This window comes from Cololabis saira, chromosome 21, assembly GCF_033807715.1.
Source record: "Cololabis saira isolate AMF1-May2022 chromosome 21, fColSai1.1, whole genome shotgun sequence".
Lineage (NCBI taxonomy): Eukaryota > Metazoa > Chordata > Actinopteri > Beloniformes > Belonidae > Cololabis > Cololabis saira.
Window position 1 is genome coordinate 29,815,838 of NC_084607.1, and position 26,033 is coordinate 29,841,870.

General features: G+C 41.3%; 3 protein-coding genes across 7 annotated transcripts; all 3 read left to right on the forward strand.

The window, feature by feature from the left end:
• The first annotated feature begins 142 nt into the window (after nucleotides 1-142).
• Nucleotides 143-5,708, forward strand: ankrd54 (ankyrin repeat domain 54). The gene is made up of 8 exons (XM_061711133.1): nucleotides 143-741; nucleotides 3,224-3,271; nucleotides 3,356-3,454; nucleotides 3,812-3,883; nucleotides 4,046-4,093; nucleotides 4,360-4,484; nucleotides 4,603-4,710; nucleotides 4,849-5,708. The coding sequence occupies exons 1-8, from the start codon at nucleotides 375-377 to the stop codon at nucleotides 4,921-4,923; spliced, it is 942 nt and encodes a 313-aa protein (XP_061567117.1). The 5' UTR covers nucleotides 143-374; the 3' UTR covers nucleotides 4,924-5,708.
• A 731-nt stretch (nucleotides 5,709-6,439) lies between these two features.
• Nucleotides 6,440-14,792, forward strand: hmgxb4a (HMG box domain containing 4a). 5 transcript variants are annotated; one of them, XM_061711282.1, is made up of 13 exons: nucleotides 6,444-6,520; nucleotides 8,102-8,193; nucleotides 8,371-8,507; nucleotides 8,598-8,673; nucleotides 8,765-9,352; nucleotides 9,458-9,661; nucleotides 11,728-11,903; nucleotides 11,984-12,065; nucleotides 12,177-12,241; nucleotides 12,322-12,418; nucleotides 13,608-13,771; nucleotides 13,880-14,002; nucleotides 14,091-14,792. In XM_061711282.1, exons 2-13 carry the CDS (start codon nucleotides 8,172-8,174, stop codon nucleotides 14,133-14,135), a joined length of 1,779 nt encoding a protein of 592 aa, XP_061567266.1. In that variant the 5' UTR covers nucleotides 6,444-6,520; nucleotides 8,102-8,171; the 3' UTR covers nucleotides 14,136-14,792. The 5 variants fall into 5 exon arrangements, with proteins under 5 accessions (XP_061567269.1, XP_061567266.1, XP_061567270.1 ...); XM_061711286.1 differs by having other exon boundaries at nucleotides 8,371-8,477; XM_061711284.1 differs by having other exon boundaries at nucleotides 6,480-6,520; nucleotides 8,133-8,193.
• Nucleotides 14,793-15,058: 266 nt separating this feature from the next.
• si:dkeyp-69e1.8 (uncharacterized protein LOC100001340 homolog) lies at nucleotides 15,059-23,384 on the forward strand. Its single transcript, XM_061711288.1, has 3 exons — nucleotides 15,059-15,115; nucleotides 15,511-15,656; nucleotides 20,270-23,384. Exons 1-3 carry the CDS (start codon nucleotides 15,091-15,093, stop codon nucleotides 21,128-21,130), a joined length of 1,032 nt encoding a protein of 343 aa, XP_061567272.1. The 5' UTR covers nucleotides 15,059-15,090; the 3' UTR covers nucleotides 21,131-23,384.
• The last annotated feature ends 2,649 nt before the right edge of the window (nucleotides 23,385-26,033 follow it).

The window sequence follows — 26,033 nt, forward strand, 5'->3', positions numbered from 1 at the left end:
ACCACGGACGCTCTTGATTGGTCGATTTGGCTGCGTCGATCCTATTGGACGGCAGCAGATCAACAACACGAACTCTGATTGGTTGTTCGTGAGCCGGAGCTGCTGAGTGACCAATAGCAGCGCCTCTTACTGCTCACTCTGGGAAATGGAAAACAGGGGACATTTTGGTGTTGTGAACTCTCTAGACATGTCAAAATACTCCGGGGAGAAACAATGTGGCGGTTTTCTGGCTCGCTGACGGTTCGTGCAGTTCGTCCGGGCGACAAATGAGGGTTGAGCCCCGGTTCCGCTGAAGGCTGTGTTAGTTCCAGGCTCGGCTGCAGCTGTGAAGAAAGAGATTGTGTAAAAACCGCTTCCCCATGTTGAGATAAAACATGGACGGGTGGAGCACGGCCGCCGCCTCGGACCAGGACCGCTCCAGCTCCGAGGGGGAGTACACCCTGGACCCGGGGACCGGAGGGGAGGCCCGGGCTGAGGCCGGGCGGGAGGACGGGGGCGGCGGCAGCGCCGCTGCGGTCGGGTTCGGCATCAGCGGGATCGGAGAGGGTAAAGTGGTTCTGGGCCGGGTCGGCCAGAGAGACGACAGCGAGCTGCGGTACCTGCACCTGCTGTGGGAGCCGGGGCGATGCGAGTTCGGGGGGGACGCGGTGGGCAGCAGGCTGGGGAAGGTGACGGGCAGCCGGGCCAGGAGACACTTCCGAGCCGTGCGGAGCATGGCCCCCATGGGGAAAGATGTGTACGGTAAGAAACAAGAAACAACAGGCTTGTACAGGACAGTCTCAGGAAATTAGAATATTGTGATAAAGTTCTTTATTTTCTGTAATGCAATTCAAAAAACAAAAATGTCATACATTCTGAATTCATTACAAATCAACTGAAATATTGCAAGCCTTTTATTATTTTAATATTGTTGATCATGGTTTACAGTTTAAGAAAACTAAAATATCCTATCTAAAAAAATTTGAATATTCTGGGAATCTTAAACTGTAAACCATAATCAGCAATATTAAAAAAAATAAAAGGCTTGCAATATTTCAGTTGATTTGTAATGAATCCAGAATGTATGACATTTTTGTTTTTTTAATTGCATTACAGAAAATAAAGTACTTTATCACAATGGAAGAAAAATCCAAGGCACTCTTCTTCAAACATAAAAAGCCTTTATTTAAATTGGCTATTTCATGTGAAAAAGATTAAAAAGTGGGTTACAGCCCACGCGTTCTGGCCACAGCCTTCCTCAGGGATGCAACACTCAATGCATTGATTCTCCTTAAATGGGATGATTGAAAACACCTGGGCAGGTGGGAGGACAAATACAAAACAAAAGAAATAACAGATAATGTCCAATAGATGGCTCCACCAATTGTTAAACAATGAAATACTGGAGATAGGAAAAGCAAAGTTACAAAAATGGACTGAAATCAATATCCTCATTTAAACCTGGATGGATAGTTGCTTTCATTTGGTAAATGTAAAAGGTCTCTCTCTGCAGAAGTAATTTGTACTTTATCACAATATTCTGATTTTCTGAGACAGTCCTGTATATGTGTTTTTTCCCTTTCTTTTTTTGATTATTTGATTATTCTGGTACTGTTGTTCTGACCATCACTGACGTGTATGTATGTACTATATGTCCATGTCCATTATGTCCATTACCTTCTGGTATTGTTGTCCTTACCATTGCTGGTATTTATTATAAATATAAGTTAACGGTGTATTATAAATATAAGCAGTACTCGAGTTGTAAAAAAAAATCAGGGGGGATGGTGGATTTTATCATATGGGGACAGATAATTTGTGCTGATTACAAATAATATAATATATTACAAATAATAGCAGTGACCAAAACACCTGCAGAAATGACATAGCAGCAGTTAAATGCAGCCTTCTGTAAGCTTTAAATATCCACTGGGCTTACATCAAATACATCAACACAACAATAAAAAACAGTTTTCTGAACTTATCAATATGACTCTGTCCTTCACAGGATAAGTAAAATGGATCACTGCAAAAACTCAAAATCTTAACAAGTAGTAATATTTGTCTTATTTCTAGTTAAAATGTCTCATTTTAGTAAAAAAAATCTCATTACACTTAAAACAAGACTCATCACTGGAAAAAACAACACTTTTCACCCGTTTCAAGTAGATTTTCACTTAAAATAAGTAGAAAAATCTGCCAGTGGAACAAGATTTTTTTGCTTGTAATGAGAAGATAAATCTTGTCCCAATGGCAGATTTTTCTACTTATTTCAAGTGAAAATTTACTTGAAACAGGTGAAAATTGTCAAATAAGTTATTTTTCTGGTGTTATTTTTCTGGTGATGACTCTATATGTTGAAATAGCAGTAAAACCACATTCATTGATGAAATGACATAAGGGATGGAAAGGGGGGGTGGCAGTTTTACTGGGAGGATGATTTGGACCATTTTTATTTCAGGGGGGATGCCATCCCCCCTCATCCCCCCTCAACTCCAGTACTGGATGTACTATATGTATGTACTATGTATGTACTATGTCCATTATGTCCATTACCTTGTGGTATTTTTGTCCTTACCATTGCTAGTATTTATTATAAAAATAAGTTAACGGTTAACTGTCACCCGTGGTGACAATATATATTGTTCCTGGATTTGCACGCATTGTGGTTGTGAAATGCATCTGCATTTCACAACCACAATGTGTGTACATTTTAGGTGAGGTGAACTGTAGAATAATTTTTATTATAATTTGATATAGGTCTTTTGTTCATTGTTTTGGTTTAAATGTTGAGACAGGAGGAAGCCTTAAAAAAAATTGTCAAGTTGTTAATGAGATACAAGGGTGGGATTAAATCAATTTTCTTCTTCCCACTCCCTTTCGAGTGTTAACGAATTAATTTGTATTTTGAACCTGCACCTGATAAACCTGATAAAGGTATTTGTTTCATTTTCTGTTGCACGCAGGTCACTTATGTTATGTTGTATTGCTCGAAATAAATATGAATGAATGAATGAATGAATGAATGAATTAAGGTTCAAATATAAACACCCTTTTATAGTACTCGCATTACTAAAAATGGGTCTTTAAAGTCATCTGTGGTATAATTTTGTTTCCTGGAGCTACAATGTCTATTACTTGTTAACCCTACATCCCAAAATGGCTTTTTCCTGCTGTGACTTCAAGTTTTGCATGATATAAGTAAGAAATATTAAACTCATTTTCTACTTGATTGTCTCTTTAGCTGCAAAAAGACTGAGGGAAGCGGCCAATAGCAACGACACTGACACAGGTATGAGCAGTTTGGTCACACACCTGCAAACACACAGCAAGCTGGAGGAAAGAATCACAAACATGGCATGTCTCTGTTTCTCAGTGCGAAAGCTCCTGGAAGATGACATAGACCCCTGTGCTGCAGATGACAAGGGAAGGACAGCCCTTCATTTCTCTTCCTGCAATGGCAATGATGGCATTGGTAGGTTGGAGACCGCAATTGATAATACTTCCTTTCTCAACACTCGCTAGTTCCTGTCTTCTGTCATCTTACAGACATCACATTTCTATCTCTGGTACTTCTAGAGCACCCAGCACGGACAGACTGAGAATTAAATGTAGAGGTTCATTGTAAAAATTAGCAGCCAACCAGCTTTTCCTCTCAACATCCACACACACACATGTGCGTTTGAATAACTGACCTGTTGTGTTACTGGTGGTAGTTTTGTTTATACTCACAGCTGTTTCCCAACTGTAATGTATGCAAGTTACATTTCAGAGCCAGCAAGAGTATTGGAAACGAACGAAATGTCTATAAAATATCCTTTTCATGTTACAGTGCAGTTGCTACTGAGCTACGGCGCTGACCCCAACCAGCGAGACAGTCTGGGGAATACCCCTCTCCATCTGGGTAAGAGAATGATGTCTGTGACCTGGAAAGCCTTCAGCACTGTGGTCTGCTATGTACACGGTTGTGGCTTTGTTGTAAAATAATCAGACACATAACATGTGATGTAATAACTACATCAGTTGGTTTGACATGTTTTCTCCATGTCATCCTGTGTTCCTGCAGCGGCCTGTACCAACCATGTGCCTGTAATCACCACATTGCTAAGGGGAGGTAAGATCATGGTCTTTGCTGTTCACTGACATTTTTATTCTTATAAATGAGGTGGTTTCAGGTGGGTTTCTGTTTCCCTGGGGAGGCAGATATAAGACTCTGTGTATGGACGGGTACATGTCTGGTTTACATCTGTTTATAACTTTCTGTCTGGCATGTTGGAGTATTACCTGTCATGGTGGAACAACAAAAGACACAGCTCTTCTATAGATGTTAATTAGCATGTTATAAAAAAAGAGACTTTACTCCTCATTGTTTCTTCGAAGGCGCCCGTGTGGATGCCCTAGACCGGGCGGGGAGGACCCCGCTGCATCTAGCACGCTCCAAACTCAACATTCTGCAAGAGGGAGACTCACGCAGCTTAGAGATGCTGAGAGGTGAAGTCACGCAGGTACAGAACGCAATGACTTCTCACACTTAGGAAATCAAGGCTTCACATGTTGCTCCAGTATACTCTGACTCTGCCCTAAATGTACAGTCTCATCTTCTGTTTTTTTTTTCCCGTCCAGATTATTCAGATGCTGAGGGAGTATCTGAACTTAATGGGCCAGAGTGAAGCTAGAGAGAGGCTGGACCACATTTCTACACAGCTGCAACACACACGCACCAAAGAGCAGGTAAGAACTACATATTTTAGGGATGCAAGTCCACTGTAATGTGTGTATATTTGCATCTTCTTCTGATGATAATGTACAATGAATTTGTTTAATTGATTTTCCTCAACCATTCTATGGTTGTCTCTTTTTCTTGGTCAGGTGGATGAAGTGACTGATTTACTGGCAAGTTTCACATCCCTGAGTCTACAGAAGCAGAATTTTGGTGACAGGTAGAAGATTAATGCCACAAAAAGTGAACTCCCAGCTCCATTTCAAGCAGGAAAAGCCTCTGTTTCTCCAGCCACAGCAATTCAAGTAAAATCTGAACCCTCATACCACCGTTGTCTGCTCTTAACATTTACCACTGCTGTATTAGACAGATTTACACTTTATTATTTCAAACAAGATGAGACGGTTTAACATCAGCTGATAAATGATGGGTCACACACACCACCTTGTGAATAATGAAGGCGAAAGGAATCGCTGAAACATGTCAGGTACTTAAAAAAAAAAAACTAAAAATGTTTTTGTCTGACAAAAAGAATTAGAAAATGAAGATGAGAATGGATTGAATAACCACAGCACTAATCAAGTTCTGATGCTATTTTATCTTGTTAAAGTTATTAGACCACAAGTCTTAAAAACCAGTGCTGTTGGTGAATATGAGGAAAAAAGGAGTTTAAAAAAAATCCCTTAAAGCCCAACTACACTGATGAAAGGAAGCTGGGGGAACATGACATCCACCCAGAGATACAGTGGGAACATTCCTCTTCATTGTGTGCGAGGACATTTGAGTCAAAGATGTTGTTTTGCCTGACAGTAATTGACAAATTATGTGATAATTATGCGACAAAGTGATTTAAACAGTTTTACTTGACTTTTTTTGCTGTCAAAATCCTATTTGTATTGTTGCTTTCTTTTTGGTATTGCATGACATGTGTTTTCTTGTGAACTGTATTTGAACATATGAAGGTTTGCTGTTGAAAATGGATCTGAACCAATAAATATCTTTGACTATATTTATGGGCCGCTGTCATTGATATAGAATGATACTCAGAGGTGTCAAGTAACGAAGTACAAATACTTTGTTACCTTACTTAAGTAGAAATTTTTGTTATCTATACTTCACTGGAGTAATAATTTTTCAGACGACTTTTTACTTTTACTCCTTACATTTTCACGCAATTATCTGTACTTTTTACTCCTTACATTTTAAAAACAGCCTCGTTACTCTATTTCATTTCAGCCTTTAAAAAAAAAACTATCCAGTTAAATTGCTCCATCCGGATAGAGTGAATTTGGTTGTGGTTGTTTCAGATGTTCTTGTCCAGTTTTGTTCTTACATCCGTTGCCCTCAGATTATGGTTCTTTAATATATTTGCATTATACTAAGATGCATTCATTTTCAATGGTTTTTGTCCTTAATGGCTTTTTCCCCCTTACATTACTTTTACTTTTATACTTTAAGTAGTTTTGAAACCAGTACTTTTATACTTTTACTTGAGTAAAAAACTTGAGTTGATACTTCTACAGGAGTATTTTTAAACTCTAGTATCTATACTTCTACCTGAGTAATGAATGTGAATACTTTTGACACCTGATGATACTAAACTGTATTCTCACGTGTGCGTTTTAAGATACTATTCATTAAATTGCAACACATTTAGTGGTTTTTCATTGAGAAAAGTGGACAAGAGAGTATTCAGCGTCATGTCATTCCTGGACGCTGATTGGCTGCGCTGCCGAGGCCACGCCCCCTCCCCCGCACGTATTGTTGCTACTGATAATAAAGATGGCGCGCCGACCCGCGTAAATTGGAGATCCCATTGAGGTAGTAGAATTCAACAAAACACACATCTTATCCAATTCTGGCTATTTTTAAATGCTCAGCGCTAGCAGTTTAGAGGAAACGAAGGCATCAGTAAACAGAATGCAAGTTTGCCGCGGTGTTTGGGCTACTTAAGGCGACCTGGGCCTAGCCGTTCAGGAAAGCCTCGGTGTTTCCCGGCCAGCTTCGCCGGGCAGCTGGACGTGAAGTCGGCGGGGACATTTCCAAGCGGTGGAAAGGTTGGAAAGCCGGTGTGTCAAAGTGATTAGAAAGGGGGTGTGTTTGTGCATCCCTTCGAAAGTAGGCGGGAATTTGTTTTTACTCTAGTTTTCCGTAGTGATTTGTGAGGGACAAACCAAACTGTTATTGGATCCGTGGAGGAAATAATAAGTGTTTTGTCCAGTCCCGGAGCTTGTCCACTTTGAGTTCACCCGGCTGCCTCGCAGCCTCTCGGCTGTTCAGTGCAGGCTCAGCCAGGGGCACCAGAGGCAAGCCGGCATCGCTTTTAATGAACAAATAACAGAGATGTTAGTCCATGGGACAGGCCAGATGTCAGTACCACTCAAGGTGACCAAACTTGCTTATGATTTTTGAATAGATCCATGTCTATAGATGATATTTTGGTATGATAACCCTTCCTGAGTGGCAGCTGTATCATAGTTATCAGCTCATGAAGTTACCACCCCCTTCAGGTTAATTGATGATTCTAAATTGGGTGTATTATACATTTCCCGAATCCTTATGGTCCTGTGAGTATTCCAGTTTTTGTAATTTTTTTTTTTTTTTTGTATTTTGTGTCTATAATGTTGTTTATAAAACTAAGCTGGTTCCTTATCTCATTGTTATGTCCTGTATTTGCATGATAAAGACCAGTTTGTGACATTAATCTAGTGGCTGTTAAAGTTTCATAGGAGCCTAATGATGCTCTTCTAGTTTTAGGCTCACAATGACCGGTAACAACAATATAGTAGGGGGTATATTATACATTTCCTGAATCGTTATGGTCCTGTGAGTATTCCAGTTTTTGTGTTTTGTGTCTCTGTTGTTCCTAGATGACACAGGGCTAAAAGATAGTATATCATTTAGGCGAAAGTTGTGTAAAAATGTGTATTGTTTATAGTTTAAAGGGCTGCAGTGAACTCTATGTTGGTCAGAAAGATTCACATCTTAGCTTGAATTAATGCTTAAAAGTTCCCCTTTAAAATGATACCAAACACAATATTGTGAAACATTGACAGATATCCTGTACATGAGTCTAAACCAGGATATGCAGCAGCATCTAAAATGTAATGTTCTGAAGGGGCTGGGTGACTTCATGAGATGATAACTCTGATACAGCTGCCACTCAGGAAGATTATCATACCAAAATATCATCTATAGACATGGATATTTTCAAAAAGCATAAGTAAGTTTGGTCACCTTGAGTGGTGCTGACAAGTGAAATTTTGGGCTCTGGCCCATGGACTGTGTGTTTGATTTTCCAATATTACACCTCTTTCATTCACTGTCAGATAGAAATGATCTACATTATTTCAATAGCTTGACTATTCTGACCATTTTAATTTCTTTGTGTTTGCTTAACAGAACAGTCTCCTACTTGTAATGTTGTCCACAGCACCCCAGGACAAGTAAACGTGTTAACATAGGAGGGACCATGGCATATGAGGAGATAAAGGGTAAATAAGGGATTTAATTAATATTTGCAGAAGGAAATGCAATCACAAAAGACACATGTAACATAACCTAAACAATGTTAAATACAGCATTTCACAATACGCCTGTGGTGAAGGGGAAAAAACAATCACATTTCCTGGTAGGGTAACCTTTGTAACATGTTTTTACGTGAATTCTAGACCTGGGGATGGAGGGAGACAGAGGCCTAGTTGCTGGTCGAAGCCAGAGAGAGAAGAGGAGGTCGTACAAGGATCTTTTACGAGAGGAGGAAGAAATTGCTGCTCAGGTACGAAAGACATCAAAGAAACGACCTAAAGTAAGTTATATGTCCTCAATAATTTAAAACATGGTGTTAATGTTCATTACAGTGTTGTAAAACAAATTGTATTTTGTCAAAACAAATCAGGACTCGGAGCTTTTCATGCTTGGTGGGGACTTGCACAAGAAGAAGAAGAGGCATAGTGATGACTACTATTACAGGGGTGAGAGGTTATTTCATTATAAACTCATGTGTAAATAATCTATTGTAATAAGGTCTTACTTATGGCAGTTGTTCTGCTTCTTCCTTGTCAGACCACGATGGCTCAGGCCCACCTTCCCATAAGAAAAAGCACAAGTCCGTAGACCGCTCACCAACTCTTTCATCCCCCACATCATCACAATCAACAGATACAGCGATGGGCCTCCTGCAGGCCATCACCTCCCCTCTGGCCACAGGCTCAGACCCCAGCCCCCATTTGCACAAGAAACCCTCCTACCCTTTCTCGTCTCACTCTTCCAAGGACCGCAAACGCGAGGGCAGCAGCAGCGGAAGTGGAAGCAAAGGAAGCCACTCTTTCTCACACTCCCGCCCCGCGCCTTCATCCTCGTCTTCCTCCAAGAAGCACTCGTCCTCTTCCTCAAAGTCGTCTCTGTTTCACGGTGGAGCTCCAAAAGAGGAGCCCTTGACTTTACGTGAGGCTGATGGGCTGAAAATGAAGCTCATCATGTCACCGGAGAAGGAGGAACCAGAAAGCTTCCCATTCACGTCGCACTCATCCAAGGGAAGTGTGAAGAAAGAGAAGGATAGAGACAGGATACAGCCATCAAAGTCACCCAAGAAGAAGATGCAGCAAAGCAGAGACCCACTGCCTATAGTGGGGAAGGAGGTGGAGGTAGAAGGTAACTTAATGCAGTCTTCTGACAGTAGAGCTGTCTCTTTATACACGTCCACTGCAAGTAACTGAGCTTGTTTTGTGGTGTAAAGATCTGGGTTTTTTTGTACAGGTCATTATGGAGGCGGCATGGGAGATGACAGCTCTTCCTCTGGGGGTGAACTGGAGGCTGGTGAACTGGTTATAGACGATTCGTATACACACTTGTCAAAAAAGAAGAAGAAGAGCAAGAAAAGCAAGAAGAAAAAGGACAAAGAGAAAGACAGAGACAAGGAAAAAAGTGGGAAGGACAGGAAGCACAGCAAAGGATTTCAAGGTGAGTATACTTATAGGTGAAGGAAACATGTTTTTGCAGTGATCGCTGTGTTGTTGGACATCATTTCATGCTGCATTTTTGTATTTATTTGATCAGTGGAACTGTTGACATGTGCCGGTTTATTTGATCTCGTTATGCACATTTTATACATACAGGACTGTCTCAGAAAATTAGAATATTGTGATTTTCTGTAATGCAATTACAAAAACAAAAATGTCATACATTCTGGATTCATTACAAATCAACTGAAATATTGCAAGCCTTTATTCATTTTATATTGCTGATCATAGTTTACAGCTTAAGAAAACTCAAATATCCTATCTCAAAAAATTAGAATATTCTGGGAATCTTAATCGTAAACTGTAAGCCATAATCAGCAATATTAAAATAATAAAAGGCTTGCAATATTTCAGTTGATTTGTAATGCATCCAGAATGTATGACATTTTTGTTTTTTTAATTGCATTACAATTAATGTACATAAAGATTTTAACAGAATATCTTCTTATTTATCCACAAAGGATTTTTTTAATTAGTCCAAAGCTTCATCTCAGCTCATAGAAGCCACTGCAGCCAGTATATTTCTCGCCCTGGTATTTATTTGAGGGAATAAAGATTCCGTCAAACTGCAGATTTTCATATCTCTGCTAAGGTTAACGTACCCGGCAGTTTAGGCAAATTAGTCCACGCTGGCTTGCTGCTGCATTTCAGTCAGATTAGATCTGAGTTATGCGACACCAGAGAGGCGAAAAAGTACGACGTGCACTTGAGCTTCAGGTGCAGCCACACAGTTGAGTTACTTTGTTTTTGTTGGGTGTGTGTGGGGTTTTTTTTTTTTTTTTTTATAAATATGTGCTTTTTGAATTAACCACTGTGCACACATCTCTTCACTGGTGTGTTCTCACGGCAGCTGCACCGCCTGGCTCAGTCTAGCCTGCGCCGCCACCACAGCTCGTGGTGCTCTGTCTCCAGCCTACTTATTTAAAATAAACATGAACCATTTCATATTTTGTTTAGCACAGGAAGTCATTCCTCAGATATACATTTAACTTAACTCATTTCATGACCTATGGTACCAGTTAACTCTGATATGAGAAATGCATAAAGGTAAAATGGAGCCACTGAGAGTAAATAAGCATTTTGAAATGTTAAGTCCTGCAAAGGACACCCCAGAAGTACCTGCTAATGACATGCTAATAAATTGTAATTTATTGTTGTACATCTGCTGTTGTATTTATCTAACGTATATGGCATATATATTTACAATACCCTAATAGATAAAACATTTAGGATTAAAAGAGGGATCGGCTCTTTGGTCATGACATGTCGATGAGGATCCAACCGGCAACCTGCTAGATGGGGAGCAACTTACTGAGCAAACACCACCTGCATAAAGTGATTTTAATAAATGCAAGCCCCAATGACTTAGGGCTTTTAAACCTTTTAGGAAGAAAACAAAATAAACTACACAATAGTAGTATTTCACAAATGTATGAAGAACGTCGTAGTAATATTTTTTTTTAGGGTGAGACTGTTAAAATACAGTGTTGGACACATTTACTGACACATAAAAAAAGTTTAATTCTAAAAGGAGGGTGTTTTTTCCTCTTTTTATTTCTTTGAGGCTGATATCTCTGAAATGTCACAGCCTTTTACACACCTGGTGCGGATTTCAGTCAATTTTTTGTTTTTAGAAAGATTTACTCTGTTTTCAAAGACATTATTACGCTTTTGGGATTTGCAAGAGACTTGAAAAGCGTCATCTCAACTTCACTTGTCTTTCTTTTGCTGATATTTCACAGCTGCATGTTTGCTTCTGTATCTCTATGAAATTACTTGCATAATGTTACTGTACAGTGCTTGTGTCTGTTCTTCCTGTGAAGTTTGACAGTCATACATCTGTAATAACCATAGTTACATTCTAAACATCAACATGTGGTTGTTGACATTATTATCAAAAGGCAAGTTTTTTTTGTTCATGTTTCCACTGCGTGTGCAACCGCAGTGGAAACACTGATGCACGTTTATCTATCTTTCAGACTTTTATCTTTGTATGACTTTCACCAGACTCTTCAAGAAGCCACAGTCACTCCCATCCCACTGTCACCCATAGTGCTGTTGGGCCGATGTACGCCATGAGCAAGACCGTCACTCCACACCACCAAGGCCACGATGGAACGGCAGAGAAGAAGAAGAAGAAAGAGGAGAAGGAGAAAGAAAAGCATGAAAAGGACAAAGACAAGGTATGAAGGTATAGTCACATTATGCTTCTTGTGTGTTTGACCAGTTTTTCTCAGATTATTTGTTTTTTTCCCCCTCCTAGCCCAAGAAGAAGAACACAACAGCATACCAGGTGTTTTGTAAGGAGTACAGAGTGAACATAAACGCTGAGCAGCCGGGGCTAGGTGAGAAAAAGGTTGTTTTTTTTACAGTTTCATTAGCTTTGACACTTGCATCGTGTCCTCAAACATAACTAAAACAAAGTGTATAACAATGAATGCACGTCTCATCTGCAGACTTTGGTGAGCTAAGCAAGAAGCTGGCAGAAGTGTGGAAATCCATGGCTGAAAAAGACAAGCTGGTAGGTTTTCCAGTTTAACAGAATATCTACGTTATCCTGGCAGTTATGGTGTTGAACTGAGCGTTGTGTGCGTTTGACAGGTCTGGAGGCAGAAAGCTCAGTATCTGCAGCACAAACAGAACAAAGCTGAGGCCACCACGGTGAAACACAAGTCCTCCAGCGAGGTGAAAAACAAAGGTACGTCTGGGACATCTCACTTTCCTCTCCTGAGGGGTATCCCAGGAAGCGGGTTTTGTGAGAACTCTGAGTTTGTTAAGCCTGAGATGAGGGAAACTCAGAGTTTTCAGTTCCAGAAAGCGACATAACTCAAACTCTGAGTCGGTTACCACGGCAACTGACCCTGTGAACCTAACCTGCTCGCTAGCAGGTTTTCTTCGATAAAGCCTGAGTTTCTCTCTGTCCCTCAGTGGCGTCAATTCAGCCAATGGGCCTTTACGCAATACGCATCCGTTTTCTGAACCACGGACAGCAAGCGGCAGAGTTAGAGAACAGAAAAAGCGTATCTGACAAACGCAATTTAACTCATTTGCTCATTCATTCGGGACGCTGGGACATCACATTTCAAGATATGAGCGGGGTACAAGTGTTGGGAAAGATAATACCTAATGAAATCCATCACGTTGTTCTGATATGTATTTGTAGTTATTTCATATGTATTAAGTAATACATAAATCAATACAAATAGACACAGAGTAATTCCATAAATGTATAAAAAAAACATTTACATTTTCCCCTGAAGCCGAGGTGTGGCGCCTGCCCCTGATCTAAATGACAATAAAATTTCATTCAATTCCATTCCACCACTGTTTTCATCTGTAACATTATAAGACAGTGTGCTTAAATGTTAAATGAATACTGCATTCAAACTTACACATTGACTGCAGCAACTCTCTCCCACGCCAATTCTCTCCTTTGCTGCTGCAGCTGTTCTTTTTTTCCGAAATATGCTCTCATACTTGCCATACGCACGTATTAACACTTCTAACTCCAGTGGCGTGAAGTATGTGGATCTTCAGATGCAAACTAATGTTTCCTCAAAGGGATTTTGTAAATTGAATTGCTAAAAAAAAAAAAAAAAAAGTATGTTGTCGCCGGTTGCCATGGTGAATCGTTGTATCAGGGCTCCATTGATGATGGCTTTTTATTTTCTTCATGCACGCGCTTAACTCAAGCTTAACAAACTCAGAGTTGATTGAACTAACTCATATCCGCTGTTCTGGAACCGAAAACTCTGAGTTTCCTATCTCAAGATAAGTCAACTCAGAGTTCAGGTTTAAACTCAAAGTTTGTTGAACCTGCTTCCTGGAATACCCCTCTGCTCGGACCGTATGACTTTTGTCTCTAAACTAGATGTTGATGTCCTTAGTTGTGGGGACCGGAGCAGGGGTGGTGTCACCCGCCAGAACGCCCAGCACCATGTCCCTGTCCCCGGCACGGGTACCAGACGTTGATCCCATCGATGCAGCGGCTCACCTGCAGCTGCTTGGGGAGTCCTTGTCTCTGATTGGACATCGGCTACAGGAAACGGAAGTGAGTTTCTGAATTTTTTAGACCGCTTAAAAAAAAAGAAAAAAAGACAAAAGTCAAGTTTTCCATGAATTTCCAACAAAATAATTAAGGCACGTGTCCTTGTGTTAGGGTATGGTGGCAGTATCAGGGAGTTTGTCCGTTCTTCTGGATTCAATCCTGTGTGCGCTGGGCCCACTGACCTGTCTCACCGCTCAGATACCGCAGCTAAACGGCTGTCCTCGGACTGTCCTGGTACAGTATTAATGTCCTAGTTTTTAATCTGTCTGCTTCATAACCTCTTAACCTCACAGTGGTGCAAATCTTCTTCTTCTTCTGCCAGTCGAACACGTTGGACAACATCGCCTACATCATGCCGGGGCTCTGAGGAACAGGATCCTGACTCTGGAGCAGTACGGCATGGAAAGACAACAAACTCCACCAGAGAAACCCTCGGACTTTAATTTAAGGCAATGCTCAGCATCTGGAAACCTTAATGTTTCTCGCCTCGACCTGTTTTTAAAGTGCTTTTTTTTTTTTTTTTCCCTTTTTTTTTTTTAACTGGCTAGTAATTTTCTAATTATGGTATTTTTAAATCAAACCTTTTACTGGACTTGTTCTTCCTTTTGGCACCTCAGCTTGGTTTTACTGTTACTGTACAGCAGCGTGTTTTAGGAACGTGTGTATGTTTTATGTGCGACGTTGAATGAATGTGTGTGTTTAAGTGCACGACTGACCACACCTGTTATAGGACTCCTTTTTGCTAAAACACAAAGGAACATTTTAAACTTTCATTTGCACCCCATCAGTGTAAAGTAATATTTATCACACATGCTTAGTTTTTCTTTCAAAATATATCATGTACTCGCTTTATACATTTGATGTTTTACGGTGCATACAGGACTTAGGTTTTGACATTGTAAATGACTTTTAATAATTATGGTTGGAACACAACAACAAAAAAAAACAACAAAACTCTTCTTGGTGCAACATTGTCAAAGTGAAGAGCCATTCCAGTAACATTAAAATGTCTGTTTTAAATAAATCCAAGAGTTTTTATTTCCTACTTGGCTCAGAAAGGTGATAAGGGGGAGGGATTTTGGGGATGCTGGTGCCATGAGGAGCCACGCAACAAGGCTGATTTATGGTTCCGCGTTACACCAAGGCAGAGCCTACGGCGTAGGGTACGCACACCGTACGCAGCGCGTCGCTGCGTACCCTACGCCGTAGTCTCTGCGTCGCTGGGGGCGTGGCCTGTCGGGGGTGTGGTGCTGGGGGGCGTGGCCTGGCCGGAGTCAGGAAGTCTCTTCTCTGGAATTCAACACCAAACAGCAGCAGGAGACATGTCAGCATCCGCATCGCAGTCTGGTAAGCTGACGAGCTCTTGTTTCTACCCGTGCGGTTATCCAGCCGTGGCAGAAAGGAAAGTCACGCCGAGCTGTTTCGTGTCGGTTGTTCTGGTATTGTTGCGGTCTGAAGAGGAGCGGCGGCTTTGGGCGCAGCCGCTTCTCGGAAGAGTCGAAACATTTCTGAACACACGAGACGATGACACATTAGAGAAGGAAAAAAAAAAACAGCACGTAAAGTAAACAGACGAGTGTTGTTGCATATCTGCAGAGGAAGCTGTGGAAGGAAAGTAAGACATAGATATAATAAGTAGTGATCGTTGTTTGGCTGTGAAAGACGCACCTTTTTATTAGGAGCGTGAAGACTGCAGGATGAAGAGACTGGTCTAGCCAGAGCATGTTTGTGTTTCCCTGCAGGGCTGAGGCTGGTGCTGCTGGGCCAGAGGAATGCAGCACGGAGACCTGCGGTCTGCTCTCTGCTGGACCTGGAGGACCAGCCTGGCCCAGATGTGGACGGAGTTCAGGGCTGCAGCAAGCAGAGAGGGGAGGCGGCAGGCCGACAGGTCAGCACTGCAAAATGTTGACTTGCATGTCAATTTTTTTTTTTTTTTTAGAGACTGTGAGAAGCCAGAATTGCAATATACTTTTTAAGACATGTTCCAAGACACCATCACATTTAAAGACTTTTTTCTTAACTGGGAGGACTTAATCTTTAAAGTCATCTTAGTGACTTTAATATATGCCCTATATTAAGAAAAACAAATGTTCCTATGCTCTACTGCAGGGCTCACCAATCCTGGTCCTTGAGGGCCGGTGTCCTGCATGTTTTACATGTTTCCCTGCTTCATTGCACCGTGATAAAAGTGACTGTGTCGTTAACAGAATTGTGCAGACCTCAATGACAAACTGATGACGATGATTAATTAGAATCAGGTGTGTTAAAGCAGAGAAAACTCTAAAACATGCAGGACACCGGCCCTCGAGGACCAGGATTGGTGACCCCTGCTCTACTGCATATACTCCAGTCTTTGAAGTTACTAGTGTCCACACAACACAAACCTGTTTTCTTAGTTTAAGGTATCCTATGGAAGTTGGGGTGGAGTTAAGTAAATCAAGTGTCTATCTATCTATGGAGGCGGGGGGCAGTATGATAAGGCCCGTTTTAACTTTATAACTAACTGTAACTTTACTGCTATCCGTGTGCTTGCTTCTAAAAATAAGGAGCACCTCTGCTTGTTCAAGGTATTTCTAAGAGACTAGTATATATGGTCTTTGGCACTGAACTTTACTTTGGGAATGGTGGAGCTCATACCGCGATTGACAATAAAGGAGGCTAAGCAGCAGTCACACCACGTAAACATCTGGTTCTTAAGCCGAGGTGCAGGCCCAAATCAGAAAAGGTCTGGACCATATGGAAAATGTAAATAATAAAATAATGTAACATTTTTTTAATATATTCTTTTACTGGTATTTTTTTGGAGACAATATTTAATGTGAACTTTGCATTTGTTGCATACACAGGGAGAAATCTGTTGGTACCCTTCCATTAAAGGGTTGACATTGACTAAAGTAGTAATCAATTATAGTTTACTGAAAACTGACTATTGACAAAAAGACAATTATTTTGAGTTGTGGTTCAACAAAATCATTGGAAAATTGAAAAAAAAAATACATAAACCAGGCTGGACAAATAAATTGGTATCCTCAACGTAATATTTTGTTGAGTGGCTTCGATCAAGAGATGTCTGTAACTCAAGAGACGTCTCAGCTGTGAGGAGTTTATCCTCCAGACATCATGTTTCAGATCTCTGCAGATGTTCAGTAGGATTTATATCATGACTCGTAGGAGGAAACGTCAGAATAGTCCAATGTCTGGTTCTTGGTCATCCTTGTTTGTTATTAGCGGTGTGTTTTGGGTCATTATTCTGGAGGACCTGTGACTGAGACCAAGCTCTGACCCCGGGCAGCACATTCGTCTCCAGAATGTCTTGGTGGTCTTGAGATTCCTTTTCAGATTCAGATTTCAGATTCCAAACACCCTGAACCAGATGCAGTAAAGCAGCTCCAGAACAGAACCGAGCCTCCTCAATTCAATTCAATTCAATTTTATTTATATAGCGTCTAATACAACAGAGTTGTCTCTAGACGCTTTACAGAGACCCATACCCAGAACATGACCCCCGAGCAGTTATTACATAAACAATGGCAGGTAAAAACTCCCCTAGTGGGAGAAAAACCTTAAGCCAAACAGTGGCAAGGAAAAACTCCCCTTTAGGAGGGAAGAAACCTTGAGCAGGACCAGGCTCATCAGGGGGGACCCTCCTGCCGAGGGCCAGACTGGTGGGTCAGGGACGGCAACAGCACAGCAGGCAGGTGGAAGCAGCAACGGGATGACCGGGGGTGGGGACCGCAGGCCAGCACGCAGCTCCCGAAGCTCCGGCCCAATCAGCAAGTCCCAGGTTGGGGTGCAGGGTCAGGAAAAGACTTGTGCTCCGTAATGCAAGCTACAAGCCACCCACGGCCACCTGCAGGACAAAAGAGAGAAAAGGGAGGAGAAGGGGGGGCCAGCAACGGGATGACCAGGGGTGGGGACCGCAGGCCAGCACGCAGCTCCCGAAGCTCCAGCCCAATCAGCAAGTCCCAGGTTGGGGTGCAGGGTCGGGGAAAGACTTGTGCTCCGTAATGCAAGCTACAAGCCACCCACGACCACCTGCAGGTTCCGGTGTCCGGCAAAGGATGCTGCAACATGGACAAAAGAGAGAAAAGGGAGGAGAAGGGGGGGCCAGCACAAGAAACCACAGGAGCGACTCTGACACACTAAAGTTTACACTACCTAGAGATTTACCAACACCAGCTAGAGGTTTACTAAACACTAACTATAGGCTTTACTAAACAGAAATGTTTTAAGTTTAGTTTTAAAGGTGGAGGTGGTGTCAGCCCCCTTAACCCAGATTGGAAGTTGGTTCCATAGTAGTCCTCCAAGTTTCACGGGAGCTGCAGTCTTTTCTTTGAATGCTTCGTTTGTGCATCTGAACATGGAGCTGATGTGCCTCATAAATAAGATTCTCTTCTGGCTCATCTGTCCAGACGACGTTCTCCTGCTCTGTGGCTTGTCCACATGCATTTTGACCAGTTCCAGTTTGGCTTGTTGATGATTTTCACCCGACAGTGGAGTCCTCCTGGGTAGTCCACTTCAAAGATCGATGGTGTGATCAGACACTGATGGACCTTGACCTTGGAGCTCACCTTCACCCTCTCTGGATGTTGCTCTGGGGTCAACACTCACGTTTCCACTTCTTCAGTTTGGGATCAGTTTTCCTCGAGTGTCCACGTCCAGGGAGGTTTGGCTGCAGAACTGTAGAACTTCTGGATGAACTTTCCAGCTGCAGTCAGAGGAACATCCAGCTGCTTGGAGATGTTTTCTAACCTTCACCCTTGACATGCTGGTCTGGGATTTCCTTTCTGATCTCCTTTACTTTCTCTGGTTCAGAGTGGTGAACACCACGATACCAAACAGCAGAGTGACGACATTTAACCCCATTAAATGAGCAGACTGAAGACTCGAAACACCTGATGTCCATTACATGACAACCTTCAGTTCAACATGTTACCATGGTCACAGTTTTTTCTAAGGGAACAAATAATGTATCCAAACCAGTTTCAATATTCTTTTTATAAATTAATCTTTTGAACCACAACTCAAAACCAATATCTGATTTTTATTAGTCAAATAGTTGTTTTCTTTTCTTTAATAGAAGGTACCATCTAACCTGTCCGTGTCTACACCTTTTTACTTTTCTATTTCAGGCCTCAAACACATTCCAGTAAATGTTGAGACAGTAAAGCTTTTTACCACTTTTTGTTGCGATTCTTTTCCTTTAGCATTTAAGAAAGGACATTCTGGCATCAAGGATGAGTGCAAGTGATTTTGTTGCTCTTGTGTCCCATTCTTCCTGCAGAGATGGTGTATGCAGTCATTGTTGTTACTTTTGGCTTACTAACTTCACCACATCTTCTTTATTGGGGTCAGGTTGGGAATGCATGGAAGTCCAGTAAATGGAGTCTATTCTTCCTCTGTCATGCCTTTTTATCATTCATGCAAAATGTGGTTTAGCATTGTCTTTAAAAAGAAAAGAAAAAAAATCTTAGGTTGTCTAAACGACAACATATGTTGCTGAAATATCCCAGTGTAGTTTTCTGCATATAAGAGCTGCAGTTATAAGGAAAATATGTGATATGCAATGTCATGGTTGAAAATTGCGATGGGGAAATGATTTTCAGTGTAATGTATGAACAGATTATTTAGTGTTTGGAGCCAGTTTCTCGCTGCCTTGCAGCTAATTGACTTCTGACTCCTCAAGTTTTCCCTTATTTGTTTCTTTCTCTTCTGTCATCACACTTTTTTTTGTATGAAAACTTTATTTCAATTCCAGAAGATACAATAACATTAAAATAAATGGCAGACATCATTCAATAATATAAAAACACAAACATACATAGGCATCATCATAGTAAACTACAATAAAGTACAAGTAGTTTGTGACATTAACAATCACACTTAACATAATAGGAAGGCAATACATTTAGATATCAGTACACATTTATTTTATGAGGTTGACAGTGGTATTACATTTCTTGTTATTAATCGTATCGTCTCAAAATACATTGTGAAATCAACTTTAAAGGGAACTAAGGATGGACAGGATTTGGAGAATTTTGCCTTATGAATGTGAAACTCAGCAATAAGACTCATTAAGTTGACCAATTGTTGAATTTTGTAATTTTGGTTTTCGTAATATAGTAAGATATCTTTAGCTTCTAAAGATGCTCACAACGCTCTGTGCAAGTCTGCATCTTGAGTGACATCACAGGAGGTGACATTATAACAAGATTGGCGAAATATAGTATTGACATTTAGAGTGTAAAAGCCTGGCATTTAGAAAACAATAGACTTCAATGTATTGTGATTATTTTCCCCCAAATCCTTACAAGCACTATAATAAAAAAAACACCAAATACCTTTCAAAAAATTGTCAACATGAATCTAAGCTTTTGTTTTATTGCCATTTTTTTCCATTTCGTCCCATGTTTAATGGGGTTTGTAACCTTAATGAACCTTTTCTTTACCATCCCCCTGTAATTATTTAACCCTTATTCCTGACTTAAATGCTTATAGGTAGTGGTAGTCTCCAGCCCAGCCTGGTTCAGCTCGGCCTGCGACCCAGAGGAGAGGACAAAACACATCTCCTCCCTCATCGCTTCATCCAGCCCTGGGCCTCACGCCTTCCTGCTCTGCGTGCCTCTGAACCAGCCGGCGGACGGAGAGGCCAGGGCTCTGGACGCCCTGATCCAGCTGCTCGGCCCCTCTGCTGTGGCCAGCAACACCATCATACTGTTCACCCACACGGAGGAGCTGGACGAGGACGAGCAGCTGGAGGAATACCTCATCACGTGGCGCAAAGACCTCCAAAACCTGGTGGAGAGATGCGGCGACCGCTACCACACCCTGGAAACCCGTAACGGAGGACCGGAGGAGAAGCAAGCTGTGGAGGAGCTGCTGGAGAAGGTGGAGCAGGTGGTGAAGGAGAGCGGGGGCCAGCACTTCAGCTACCCCCTCTACCAGGAAGCCGAGGAAAGGGTGAGGGAGAAACAGGTAGAGCTTGTAAGTGAAAGGAGGGGAGAAGAGCTGAGCGACCAAGCATCTCCCACAAACTCACACCCAGAGGTGTCGGAGGAGGAGATGGGAGCGGTGCGGGAGGAGGCGGAGAGGAGCATTGGAGATTTGAACGTGGATGTGGACAGTATTTTCTCTTCTCCTGCTGTCTTAGCTTCCTCTCCGGCTCTGTCACCTCTCGGGGGCTTGTGGGAGAAGCTCCTGGCCTGGATCCGGTGGCTGCCCACTCTGGTGAGAAGGGAAGCGCTGCTGGGGGCCCTGGTGGGCCTGTTTGTGGGGGGGCCCGTCGGAGGGATGGTGGGCGCCTCGGTGGGCTCTGTGGCCACTGAGGTGGGGAGAAGAAACACCCAGAAAAATAAATGAGAGATGATGTCACAACATATGCTTCACTACATTTAGCTGCTTTCAGCAAAACACCTACTGAGCTAAGACCTGGCGAAATACTATTTATAGTGGCACTTGAAACACTATAGCAGCATAAATATGACCTACCTTTATGTCTGAATAGCATAAATCCGCTTTCCAGTATAACAAATTCTTCCTGTCTGTCAAATAAGTTGGTAGTATCATGGTCCGGGCCTGCTTTGCTGCATCCGGACTGGAAAACGTTTCATCATTGGAATTATACCTGCGTAGTTCATGAAAGGATGTCATCACATCATATGTGACCGTCAATCATGTTGCTGGGCAACAATGTTTATAGAAAAAACTAATTGCCTTTGAGTATTCAAGCCAAAGTCTTTACTTTAATGAAACTGAAATAATAAAGATTGAATAGAGATGTACTTTTTTTTATTGCTCCTTTTCCAATATTCAGAATATCATTTCCTAAATATGGAGGAAAAATCTGATGTGGATGATTCATATGAAGAAATCCACCATTGCAGAGTTGAAGCTTTTCTCTTCTCAAAACACACCACAATTCCAACAAGCTGATGTTTTGGATTAGTTAGTTTAGTTACAGTTACTGTTACACAAGCGCCTCCTACCCGATACTGAAAGCAGCAAATCAGAGATTTTTGACACCAGTCGCAGCGATGCTGCACAAAATTATTTTAATATAAATAGATCTGTGCTATTTTCATTCAATTAAAAGAATGATTTCCCTGTGTTTTAGGCCATATTTGTGCAGAAGTATTAAAATATCTAGTGTTTACAGGCTTTCATCACCATGTGTTACTCATCTCTAAGATCACTACTTATTTGTTGACTGAAATTACACAGTTCTTAGAGAACTTTAAAATAATGTTTTAATGCTTTTTGGGTGAATTATAAGAGATTTTCTGCGTGTGCTTCATCCTCTAAGTTGCAATCTCTTTTTTTTTCATTTTACTTGTACAAGCATCTTGGTTGTTTCATTTTTGTCCTGAATTTGTTCACCCAAAGAAGACTGTCATACCTGGAGGCATAAATGTAGTTCCAGGGGCCTTTTCTGTGTTTTCTGGCTTATCTGGCTTATCTACAATATGATGAAAATGTCTTTTATCTTATACATGACATGAGCTCAAAAAAAAACAAAAACAGGTGTAGATATGTTGTACCAGAGTTAGGGTACAGAAATGACAAGAAACTTTTGAAGTTTGCTGGCTCTGTCTTGTGTAAGATTGGGCAGAATCTCCTAATAAGGTCATTTTCTGCAGGAAGTTTACATTCCGATTAGAGGACACTTGGCTGACTAAGTTTGTGGCAGAATCCTCCAATTTTCCATAAATGTCTCATTGCAATTGTCAGTGTTTGTTTGTTCTGAAATAATTATGACATTTTGGAGCTTTTCTGGGTGCAGAACTGCAGCAGAGGACTCAGAGATTCCAAATAAGATGACTGGAAACTTGCATAATCTGAATACTTTAAACCCTCCATCCCAATTTGTTTTGACCAAGAATCCCAGTGCATTCTGAAGCTGTGTGCTGACTTTGATGAGAAGCTGCTTCTTTGTTTCTACAATAATGAGTTACAGCTGAGACGGCAGCTAATTCTCCACGGGATCCTGACCACACCACTTCAAACAGGACATGGAGTTTTATTCATAAAAATAGTACTAAACAAAAATAATTGCTGTGGGTATACAACAGTCAGATTAGTTTTCCCATCATGCGCAGGCTATTTATCTCTGAATAGTTCATTAACCATTTGAGTGGGTGGTTTTGAACTGACAGTAGGACTCCAATCAGACCAGCTTCTGGCTTGGTTTTACTGTTCCCAAATGCCTATGGGACCATGATTATAAATGCATATTATATTTTAAAGATGTGGCAATTGGGTTTACATGGCCAAAACATAAAAAAGGCTGTCTACTGTGGTATTTGTCATTATGTTAAACTGGGACCGCACAAACACAAAGATCACATGCTTGTAGGGTCTTTTACTTGATCTCATATCCATGAATGTTATAATTAATGGCATATTCTTGACTCTCATTCCCTGTTACTGCTGACTTTGAAAACACCTGCTGTAGTTCTGAGGATTTAACCTTGAACGCTGATTGTAGTTGCAGTACCAAAATAAATCCACAAGGTGGCGACACTGAACTTGAAATGGGGACGTTTCCAGCTTACAAGTGAAGTTGTGCTGATTTGTTTCCCCCCTTGCTTACCAAACTAAATAAAAGCTGCTGATTTAAGTACATGCCATTGCTTTTTTTGTCTCAGGTGTGGATGTGTGAACAATTCAGATATAAACGCTTTTATTATAAAATAAAGATGAACCCAAATAATGTGTTTTTATTCACCCCCCACCTATGGATATATCTATTTGTGCAGAGAAAGTGGAGTCCCTGCAGATCTACGCGTGTGCAAACTGCTCTCCCAGACTCTCTCCTCCTCCTCTCCCAATGGCAGGTTCCAGCTTCCACTGATGTAATTGATACTCTGCTAAAAGCGTCCGTCGCAACCCATCCTTACATGTTTCTCGTTCGCTGCGCGTCTCCGAGCTGCCGCCGGCTCTGCCTCAGAAACAGCGAGGCGTTTCCGAGTGTGGGTGGTCCGGCCGGGGAGGGAGGGAGGGGGGACGGGGGGGAATTAGCTCAGCTCTCATGTTTCCCAAAGAGAGGAGGGAAGGAGGGACGGGGAGAAAGAGAGAGTGAGCAGGGAGAAGCAGCGAAAGCGAGGGAGAGAGAGAGAGAAGGAGCGCGAGTCTAAAAGCTCTGGGAATACATCTGTCTTCCAGATGTGGCCTCCTCTTGTCTGAAACAGGAAAAAAAGAAGGTTTTAAAAGTAAAGGAAAATTGGTGCTAAACAGTTTTTTATTGTTAGGGATTACGCATTTCGGAGTGGACTGGTGTCCTGATTCCAGGCCCGCCAGGATATGTTGCTTTTAATTGTGTTATTTCTAAGAGAGCGCAATGAAACGGCACATCAGCTCCCTTGAAGTGAATGTATGTGAAAGAACACCTGTCCAAATATTATGCAGTCTTAGAAGATACACATCACGCACAAGACGGAGAGCACACTGGTGGATAAGGAGCTGCGGAGGAAAATAAATGAGTTTTTTTTTTTTGCAGGGAGAGGGAGGGGGGGCTTTGAGACAAAAGAGTAAAAGTAGCACAAATCAGAGTTTAGTTTCCAGCCTCACCTGCAGGGACAGGAGGATGGAGGGTTGACTTGTGCTCATGTGCACGATCAAAACCGGAATGTGGACAAACACGCAGAGAGCCATCATTAAGTCCCAGGCTGTAACGTCTGCTCTTCTGCCTCGGAGCAAAAAAATGTTGTTACAAGGGCCTTGTGGTCCCTCGTCGGGGTTTCTTTGGGGGGGCCAGTGAGTCCGCTGAGAAACGTGGACGCCGCAATATTTTTTTGTTATTATCGCGCCCTATGGACTGGAAAAAGACAGCAAACCAACGAAAACAAACAAGATGACGCACTTTTTCCCGAGCAGCAGCAGCGGGCGGTTTCCACAGAAACATCACATTATTACGCGCACTGTATTATGACAAAGACATGAGCTGCAGGATATTTTCAATTAAATCTTCTTTTTTTTTTTTTTTTTTTTTTATAAATCTCGTGTTTGACTGCATATGTTCTTGTCAGACGTTGTTTACTTTCCGGGTAAAGTGCTTAGAGATGACATTTGTAGTGAATTTTCAGCGCACAAATAAACCGAATTGAATTAGAAGATTAAAGGGAATGGAAGAATTTAAAGTCAATGCGTCATATTTTTAAATGTCCAAAACAAGCTTTATCTATATATTCTGTTTATATTTTTAGAAAAAAAAGCAAATAAACTGCTGTAAGCAATTTACAATAAAAGGAAGAAAAAAAATGAAGAGAAAAAATACCAAGCATTAAGTTTTGCCAGTAACACTATATTATTGTTATAATTATAAGCTACTAAAAGCAGTGGATTATCTGAATTGTTTGGAGTAAATCCCAAATGAAAACACAACAACAGAAAATGTAAAAATGCTTTACACTGAAATAACACAGATCACCCCAGCAGTGCTGGTCGATCCTCAGGAAGCAGCTTTCTGTGTTTGTGTGTGCTAGGAGAGCCGCGGCATTGGAGCTCCTTCCTCATCCTCCTCCTCCTCCCTGGGAGTGCTCGCTGCGAGCCCTCTCATCTTTTTCCCATTAGAGCTGTTTTCATGTGCCCTCCTAGTGCGAGCGAGTGTGGTTGCAGTTGTTTATGAAGCAATGCTTGCCCCATCTGGCTGTGCGTGTCCAACATGGATTATGCAACAAATCGACACGCATTATGTTGGGAGGTAAAAAAAAAAAAAATGTAATCACAGATGCTTCCTTTCATTTGTTTTAGGGTATAAAAGTTTAACTATTAAATACCATGAAATATTTAAAATGTGTTCAAAGGTACAACAAATTTAACACAGCGAGGTAATATGAGATGCAAAAATGTATTGAGTCCCCAAACCTTTTCTTTTCCTTCCCCAGTGGCTCATAGTCTTGCACTTCATCAGCCCCGCCGTCATGTTTCAAGTAGTCTAAATAGATTCTAATCTCTATATGGCATTTGTTATGAATCCCTTTACTCTGGTCAAGGTTTCCTCTTTGGTCCTTTAACAAGCTTCGTTTGGAAGTTTGAGTCGACTGTTAAAATTTTGACTCATTTCTATAATTGTTATAGATTTACCTTCATCTTTTTGCTTTGAGCTCCTTTCTCATGTTCTAAAGCTTTCCTGGTATTTAATGCAGTTTTGTTCAAAAAAAAAAAGATAAGAAAACAATCACACAATTAAATTAAATTATATATATATATATATATATATATATATATATATATATATATATATATATATATATATATATATATA